The sequence below is a fragment of the Pagrus pagrus genome (assembly GCF_965226575.1).
Source record: "Pagrus pagrus genome assembly, chromosome: 18".
In the NCBI taxonomy this organism is placed as follows: domain Eukaryota; kingdom Metazoa; phylum Chordata; class Actinopteri; order Spariformes; family Sparidae; genus Pagrus; species Pagrus pagrus.
In genome coordinates, this window is record NC_140202.1 from 26,103,602 (window position 1) to 26,113,069 (window position 9,468).

A 9,468-nucleotide genomic window follows, 5' to 3' on the forward strand; every position below is an offset into this window, starting at 1 on the left:
CCAGTTTTGTTGATGATGACTTTACTTGTACTTGTTTGTGTTTTTCAGTGATGACAATCAGCTGGTTATTCTTTTTTATTTACTGTACATTTAAAAATGGAAGATAAACAATTCTGAGTATGAGTAACTAAACTGCCAGACATATGTAGTGGAGTAAAAGTACAATATTGGCCTCAGAGATGTGGTGGGTAGGTTACTCCTCTGAAGTTGCCAGTTTTGTTGATGGCAACTTAATTTGTTTTTGCCTTTAATGAGGTGTGTAAAAAAGTGTTTATTCTTTTATTAACATTGAAAACAGACATTTTGAGAACAAGTAACTAGTAACTGAAGAGTATTAGTAGTTAAGATACATTTTAAGCATTATTTTTAGCATTATAAGCAATTTTTTAGTCTGAGGTCTTATTTATTAAATTTTTATTTCATTCTTTATTTCCATCAGATTTATTTTCCTCTGTATGTCTTTATTAATAACGAGGGTGTTTCCTCGATATTAAAGCATTTTCTGGGCAGTTTTATTTACGTCCTCTTTGAGGAGCGATGATTAAACGAGGTGCAATAATTAGTTTAAAGATTTGTTTTTTGCTTTTTCTTATTTTCCCAGAAGCAACTTGACATCTTACTTCCCTAATATAGTAAAAAAAACCCAGTCTCTTCTCTCTTCCAGCTCCGTCGCTCAACAACTCCTCAGTCTGCTTTTGGGCTCCTGAACATCTGGAGTTAATCGTCTTCACCCAGAGGTTTCTCATGAAGCGATCTGTACGCTGTACATTCTGTTCCTGGTGTGTTTTTTATGAACACAGCACTTTTAAAGACATCTCTTGCTATAACTCTGTTTAAAAAGTTAGTTAAAACGTCTACATCACTGTCATTATCACCTGTTGTTGAAACATGGAGTTAATTTTTATTTGTTAACACACTCAGAGGGACTGAACCAAACAGGCAGATATTAAAGCTCCCGCTCCATTATCGCTCCTCTGTTTACTCGACACTCTTAATGAACATTAAAACATTTTTTCCTGGTAGTGATCCAATCACGGCGTCCCTAAAAGCAAATAAATCCCAGACATCTTCAATTATTAACCAAATCGATTTATTATGCATGAACAAATCCCTTCCTGCCTCTGTCACGCAGACACGCACACACACACACCCAACATTTAAATACATGACGTGGTGGGAAATTCGCCATAGCTCACTTTGTTGTTGCACATGCTTTTTTTTAATAAAATGACAGATAATATTTACAGGATAAGCAACGTCTCCGGAGGAAGAAGGAAAAAAAAAAAAGAAGAAGAACAGCTCCCGGTCCCGCCCTGCAGCACTTTGCAACGCTCCTATCTTTTTTTTTTTCTCTTTTATTTGTTTTCTTTTTTGGAAATTCACCCACGTTTAAAAAGAAACGAAAAGAAACAAAAAGAAACACAAACCATGGGGAGGGTGGGGGGGGGGGGGGTTTGGCCAATACGACATAGCATTATACATATATGGAGTTCATCAACTACATAAATATGGCAGTAACACTGAGTAATTCATACGGTCTATTTACAAAGTTTGTGATGTGGGGAAATCGTACAGTCTGTGCGTGGACGACTGACAGAACGCATGCCTTCTTTAAAGTCTGGGGGACCGACACCTCCATCCATCCCTCCGCTCGCCTCCTCTGTTAGCACGGTCAGGACTGACGCAACGAACAAAATAAGGCACAATTAATACTTGGACCATTTTTCAGGGGAATCTACAGACTTTGCAGCTGGCTTGTGAGGCATGTAAACAATTGAGTCGATTGATTAGGACTGCCTTATCACCTTCCCTTTGTATTCCCGATCAGTGATTCAGTCCGTCTGATGTGATTCAAAACAAGATTCATATGGCAAGGACCTTTTAAAAACCCCCGAACCCAGCCGGAAAAACAAACAAACAAAACAAAATAAACAAAACTCCTTTCCCGCCCGCCCGCCTTCCCTCTATGCTACTCAACAAATACAATCACATGGTGACAAACAAAGAAAACTAGTAGTGCATACACTACAAACACAACAGGAAAATGCGACGCTCCCGCCAATTTCCACAGCGCTGTTTCTCTCGGGCCGCAGCGCCGCCCTCTCGACAACGGGTGAAAATGATTCGAACAAAAAAAAAAAGAAAACAGAAGTGATTGATTAAGTGATTGATGAGCTGTCCCGAAGCTTGAAGCAGTTTCAGTTTGCGATGTGACTGAACCAAAGATAAAAAAAAGAGAGAGAGAAATCCGTTTTTCCCCGTCCCGATCCACTGATCATCTTTTTGATCATCTCTGATCATCTCCCGACTACCTCTGATCAACTTCCACCCAGCGCTCAGCGGCGACCACGATGACCACACGTTCCCCCCTCTGGAGACTAAAAGATTTTGTGGTTTTTGTTTTCAAATACACCTAATGGCACAAACCCCGAACTCTCTCCCTGCCCCAGACGTGTTTTCTGTCGTTTAAAAGAGCCCCCCTTCGTCGAAGGGTTTTTTCGATCGCTTTCTGTTGGTGGTAATCTTCGCAGGATGAAGAGGGAGGGAGGTCTGGGCGACTTGAGTCCTGCCCTTCCAGAACAGCCACGGCACCGGACAGATTCGGGAGGTGAAGAGTTTGGGGTGGGGAGGCGGGGGCGGGAGAAAGGAGTGGCAGGTAGATCGATGGGGCAGGAGGAGGAAGAGGAGGAGGTCTGGGAGCGGTCTGTCGCAGCTGTGTGGGGCTCCAGGCTTTGGTCGGTGTGATGGAACCGCTCAGTCGTGCTTCAGGTGGTCCTTTATGTCCTCCTCGTCCGTGTACTCCGACGGCTCGTCTCCGGGCTTCAGCAACCTCCCGACGTAATCGTATTTTTCTGGAAGATATCGAGGAAATGTTGTGTTAAAACGATGCAATAACAGTTTTTCGTAATACTTTCATTGTTTCAGTCGTTTTTCAAGGTAAAATGTCTCACAACAGCTTCTTAAATGTGAATATTTGCTGCTTTTCTTTGACATTTCTAACAGTCATTGAAGAGTCTTTGGGTTTTGGACTCTTACTTTGGGCTCTGACGTTTTTTAGACTAAATAATTAATCATGAAGATAAGTTTGTTGCACTCGGAGGACGGACATCCTTTAAAGACCTGCGACTACTTTTATGTTGGAGTTTAGATAGTTAGCTGTGATTTTTGCCTGATTTGCTGGTTTTCTTTTTCCTCCATGTGGAGCTGAAACTGTGATTTTTCTCATATCATCATTTACAAAACATTAAAGACAGAAAGAAAGAAAGAAAGAAAGAAAGAAAGGTTGGACAAAATAAGACAAAGTCCACAGACGTGAACTGGGACTTTAAATCTGGTTGTTGTCTGTTAGCATGTTGTTATTGTTGTTGTTTAGATGATCCTCTTGAACAAATGTATTGTGTCGTTTGTATTAACGTTTTTTGTTTTATGGGTTTTTATTTCCTGGGTTTTGATCATCAGGGTCTGTGACCGCTGAGCTGAATTGAAACACTAATCCTTAAAGTCCAAATACCAAAAGATATTTAATTCTGATTTTCTTTCCTTACTACTGAACATCAGGCCGGCAGGACTCTGGCCTCAGTGAACAACATGCTGTGAGTAATCTACTGACATCTTCTTTCATGATTTAATCAGCCGACGTTTTGGGAACCGCCAGCTTCCAGCGCTGCCCAGTCGAGCTTTAACCGTGTTGTTTGTATCAAGCCGACCGGCTGTGAGGTCCAGAGAGAGATGTGTTGTTTAAGTACGTTACCGAGACGGGTTTTGCTCCAGAATTGGACGCCCACGAGTGAAAAAGTACACGAGCTCTGAGAAACAGTTTTAAATGAGATCCTATAACAGAATCTGAAGCTGTTTTACATTCACACTCTAAGTACAGAGAGATTAGACACACTGACACGTAAGAAGGTCTGCGTTTACTTCCAGTTTCAGCTTCCTGTGCTAACTGATTTTCAGCAGAAGATATTTTTAGTTTAGTTTAGTTCAGCTGCACCTGCAGGATGAAGTCTCTTTTCTTTTATTAGATGATTCGTGAGTGATTAAGCGTCCAGTTATTTCCTCAGTTGTTTGATTAATGTATAAAACATCAGCTGGGTTTGTACAGATGTTTGTCCGACGTCTTGTCATCTCGATATTCAGGCTCTACCTTCACATCTCTGACTCTTTCCTTGTGTTTTCACTTGAACACCACTCTGACCTTTACTTTGTATCCCTCTTTATCGTGCAAATAACCAAACAAAAATGATGCGCTGCAGTATGAAACATTACTTCTGGACATTTTCATACTTTCTGCTGGCTGCACAGTGAAACTGAAGACTTACAGTACGTTCTCTACAGGCAGAGGTCGACTTCCTCTGAATATAAAGTCTGTGTTCTGGCTGGCAGCTTTAAATTCTCCTAATTTAATAACAGAAATCACTTTGTTCAAACACACAGGACACAGGGACACACTGTGTTTCCCGGTCCTTCGCTTTGACCCGACTAAATATGCAGAGACATGCGATGAACACGGTGGATGCGTCTGTGAAATCTGAGCCCAATCGATATCCTGCGGAGCATTATCTCTGGTAGCATCAGGAATGAAGCTTTACCCATGAACTGCATCTCCCACTCCCTCACGCTCTCCATCTGTACAGCGTTGAGGTCCGACAGGTCGTCGTACTCGTCCCTCAGGGCGTCTTTCTCCAGGCAGAAGGTGGCCAGGCCTCTCGAAGCATCCCGACCCGCGAAAATGCCGTAAGGACCATCTGAGGAAGAAAACACAACAATCACTGACTTTACCGTCCTAAAAAAAAACATTTTCCTGCAGCGTCAGATTGATTCAAGGTGAATAAAAGTGGTCCGGTCCAACAACAAGTTGACCCTTAGCGATTAGCTCGACCTGCGTCATGTGACCGCTGCTGCTGCTGCTGCTCCACATTAAAAGCCTCCAGAGCTGCCAGTAAGTAAACCACTTGAACGCAGCGTGGATACAGTGAGTTCACACACAGACTTCAGGCTCCACAGAAAATCAGACAAGCTGCTCTTTTTCTCAACGACTCTCGAGGGTGACTAAGCAGAAATTTCTCTCAATAAGATGTTTTAATACGGGACGTGGGATCGTCTCGGTCTCAGGAGGGCCTTCAACGCGGTCTCAAAGAGGTTTTCATTTACATTAGAGGTAACGCAGAGCTGCAGTAATTAGTCCATTAATCCATTAGTCGACTGTCACAAAATTAAATCAGCAACACTTTTGATTAAAGGTTTCAAACAGTCACTGTTTCCAGCCGCTCACATGTGATGATTTGTTCTTTTATTGCCCTTTTTATCAACTGAATGAAGGAAATAATCTGCAAATTAATCAAGATAAACATAGTAAATACAGTAATAAACCGTCTGATCTTTAAAAATGAACTTTAATGCCTCTACCTGCTACATAACAACACCCACACTTCTATGGATTGTTTCCTAATTCAGCCCGATCAATACTAAACGTTTGATGCCAATACTGACACTGATATTTGAGAATATGCTGGAAATTTTAACTTTTTCAGGCCTGTTTTACCCCAAACACATCTCAGACATTTGTGTATTTGTTTATTGATTAATCGATTAGTTGTTGGTCTATAAAATGTCAGAAATTAAGCCTGAGGTGACGTCCTCTAATGTTTCTTTGTGTCCAAAACCGAAAGATAATCAGTTTTCTGTCACAGAGGAGGAAAATATTCACATTTAAAAAGCTGGAATCAGAGAATTTTAACCTAAAAATTACTCAAACTGATTAATCGATTATCAAAATAGTTGGCTATTAATCTAATAGCTGAAACCTGATTGATTAACTGTTGCAGCTCTACTGTAAATTCTTGTTATTGCTTCTTATCCACTGACTCACTGACTCTCGTCTGCTGGTCTGGCTCTGGTTTTAGTGTTTTCTAAATAAAGTCTACTATGTGAGCAGATCGTACGTTATTCAGTGCTTTGTCTCAGTGCCTCTCTCCGCTCCGCTAACAGAAAGCAACAGTAGCTAACGTTAAGTTTAGAAACTGAGTCCGCTGACGTAAACTAACGACCGACTAAGACCCACAGAGCCTCTTCAACTACAGCAAATTAACTCAGATCTTTCACACTGAAGATGAACGTTAAGATTAATATTGCAGTGTCGGTGTTTCTCCAACGTCTCCAACTGATCTGATGTACAAGTTCAAGTACACAGATACTTAGAGATACCCTGAGTTATGCAAAAAACAATCAAACTGCAGTTATTGTCACTGATTTCACTGATAAAAATGGGCGTCTCTGTAGCACCATGTTTTATTTAAAACGGTACATTGTGACATATTTTACCTTCATCAGCACCACTGAGCTGAGGACTAAGACTCTGCATCGATCAGTAGATCAACATAATGTGAATATGATATTTCTTTGTGCAACGCTGTTCCTTCCTTTCTGCTGTCCTGTTGTGCAACTTGTAAGAATGACGACGACAAACTGAATTAAAATGTTCTTGTGAGTTTAAGTGCATTAGAAGAGGATTTAACAAAGAGCACCGTGTTAACATAACTTACATGATACTGAGAAATGTATCCGACTGTCGGCACTCTCGACATTCAGTCTGATCATAAATCTCCTGAACGTCGCCTCGGGGGCTCCCCACAACTTCATCTTCCAGATGAACATCATCTGACCGGCATGTGAAAACTCTGCAGGCGCCTCAGGTTCTTCTAATTGTGCAACAGAGAGAAAACACACTCCGGTCCAGTGTTCAAACGGCCGGCCATAAAGCCATGAAGCCTTATCGCCTCAGAGATTAGATGTGCTGCCACCTTGCACAACTACAGGAGCGAGCGTATGAGGATAAAACTGGTAAACCGACTTCAGAGCGAGTTAACAGCGACAGCAGCGCACGGATGTTTTTATTTTACCGTCTATTATTAGAATCAACAAAAGAAGAAATTACTGAGCCTGAATGATGTCTGATGAGCCCGAGCGTCAGCTGTACATGACAGCTCCACATGGACCGGGCTGGAAAATACAGCTCAGGTTTATAATAATGACAAATGCACATGTTCGCTGAGGTCCAGCTGCTTATCTTGTCCGAGCAACAGAGCTGCAGCTAACAGCAGTGATACATCAACAGAAAAGGAGCGGACAACTATAGAAAAGTTGTGAGGACATAGCAGCTTCAACATGTCTTCAACAAACTCTCACTTTTTAGAAGCTCAACTGAGAAAATGTTTTGTGTTTTTTTAGTCGTAACTGTGCTGATATGAAACTGATGCACTGATGTCATTTTGGACAATAAAGTTTATTATTAAACCGTAAAACATCCGGATTAGGGCTGCAGCAATATACTGTTTCCAAGGTACACCGTGGTTGAAAACTTTGGCGGCTATCATACTGATAAATAAGTGCACAACACTGAAACTGTGATATTTCCTGAGATGGTTATCGAACTGTGAAATATTAAATCGCTGCAAAGTGTCTTCATGATTTCCTGTGTTGTACAAGTAGAAGATATTACAAAAGGATAAAAGTAAATGTTTGCAAACAAAGACAAGCTGCAAACTCTCACTTTCCAGGAGCTTAACCCTGAAAATGTTGCATATTTTTCATTAATAACTGAACTTAAACAAGCCAAACATGACTTTTCACACTACCACACATGTCATATCATACGTCCACTGATATGAACCACACTATGTAACATATGGTGGGTGTCTCTAAACCTGTGTGTCATAATAATGTGAGCTGGATCAGGTCTGCAGCTTGGCTCGGTGCTGTCGGTGTAAAATAGCAGACGTGACACTTGAGGCTGCTGGGAATGTGTTTGAATAATTATAGGCCTGGTTCATCACAGAGTTGATGGGTGAGTCAGCCAAGACAGAGAAAATGTGGAGAAGCAGGCTAGCCTAGTAACCTTGTTTCTCAGGCTTAAACAGACTCAACCTATGGGGACTGAAATGCAGTATTTACTCTTCATATTTGCTAACACGTCTCTTTCCCGAGCTACATTTAACTTTGCACAGCTAGCAAGGGGCTAAAAACACCCATTTCCACGCCAAGCTAGCCTCCACATTAGCAGAATATAGCAAAATTATTGTAATTCAAGATTAAAAGTTTGGTGCAAAGCTCCTAATATTCATGCATGTTGAGTCCCATCAGTGTAAACAAGCGGCGGCTCCAGACCAGACACCCAGACAGTGCAGTGTCTCTGTGTGCACGTCCACATGCTAGCAGGCTAACACTAGCAAGCTAGCTCGTTAAAATCTTGCACTTTAGCCCCAACAGAGGAACTTAAATTAAAAATAAAGTTGCACATGTTGAGCGTACAGGGATATAAAGTTCAGAGGTGGTCAAACATCACCGCAACAGTCACGACCCTGGGGCGCAGCGCTAGTTAGCTTACAGCTAGCATCCCATTCAATAACATAGACAAAGCCACAGAGCTAGCTAGCTTAAGCTAACCACAACGGTTTGCGCCCAAATTTCTGTTCAGGACAACTCGCCACAAGCGGGGACGTGTCAGCCAGCTCACCCAGCTGTCAGTGCGTGATCTCCCCGCTGCCAACTCACCTTTACCGTAAAACTTTTTGCCGCTGGTCACGTCGAAAACTTTCATGTTGACAGCCATCAGGATGCGGGGGTTCTGGAGTCCGTCGTACTCCCGCAACTGCTCCAGAGTGAAGTCCCGTCTCCTCATCTTGGGAAGCGCCGAGGCCTCGTCGCCCTGGGCCGCGTCAGAGACGAGCCGCCTGCCCCACCGCCGGTACACCGCCAGACAGACCGCCACCACCAGAACCAAAATACTGATATTCAGCAACATCCCGCCGAGGCCGAGCCCGTCCGACTCATCCGCTGCCCCCTGCCCGCCGCTTGTGTCAACTGGTCCGCTCGAACTGTCTCCATCGTCCGCCATACTGCACGGTTAGCGCCTACCCGCCCCTGGCCAGATGCTGCGTTCACGTCCTGTCGGGAATAGCGGAACCACTAGTTGAGCGAAGGGGGTACGTGTTGTCACATCGTGTTCTTGTTCCTTGGTGCAATGAAAAAAAGAAAAAGAAAAAAAAACACCGTCCCATCACATGGCAGATATACTGCTGCCAGTAGTGACCAGCCTGCTGCCATTATCGATTCTTCTGATTGATTTTTAGATTAATCAATGAATCATTTCATCAGCAGGAAGCTTCTTGGAGACAAAGTGACATTTTACATGTCAACAAAAGTCCAAAATCCAAAGATATCTACTCAACATCTTCTGTCTCACTGTTTACTATTACGAAGTCTTAAAAAAGAAACATTTGAGAAGCTGGAACCGATTATTTTTTTATTTAAATTACTTATTTGACTATAAAACTCCTTGTCAGCTAGTTAATTGATTATTTGCCAAATAAGCCTACATTTAAAACTTGTATTTTGAAATCAAAACCCCACTGTTTCCCCCAACTGTCCTAAAATTTCATCATCATCAAAATACTTTAAGTGAAACAGATC

General features: G+C 42.2%; 1 protein-coding gene across 1 annotated transcript; it reads right to left on the bottom strand.

Annotated features, from left to right (window-relative positions):
* Positions 1–1,068: 1,068 nt before the first annotated feature.
* On the bottom strand, positions 1,069–8,960 carry pgrmc2 (progesterone receptor membrane component 2). The gene is made up of 3 exons (XM_084380901.1): positions 8,551–8,960; positions 4,590–4,745; positions 1,069–2,852 (listed from the first exon to the last, which is right to left on the bottom strand). The coding sequence occupies exons 1-3, from the start codon at positions 8,891–8,893 to the stop codon at positions 2,755–2,757; spliced, it is 597 nt and encodes a 198-aa protein (XP_084237027.1). The 5' UTR covers positions 8,894–8,960; the 3' UTR covers positions 1,069–2,754.
* Between the last annotated feature and the right edge of the window lie 508 nt (positions 8,961–9,468).

Coding starts and splice junctions, on each gene's coding strand:
- pgrmc2 (XM_084380901.1), bottom strand. CDS start 8,893: ATGGCGGACGATGGAGACAGTTCGAGCGGACCAGTTGACACAAGCGGC. Junction 4,746..8,550: donor CAAAAAGTTTTACGGTAAAG/GTGAGTTGGCAG, acceptor TTTCTTCCTCAG/ATGGTCCTTACGGCATTTTC. Junction 2,853..4,589: donor GTGGGAGATGCAGTTCATGG/GTAAAGCTTCAT, acceptor GATATCTTCCAG/AAAAATACGATTACGTCGGG.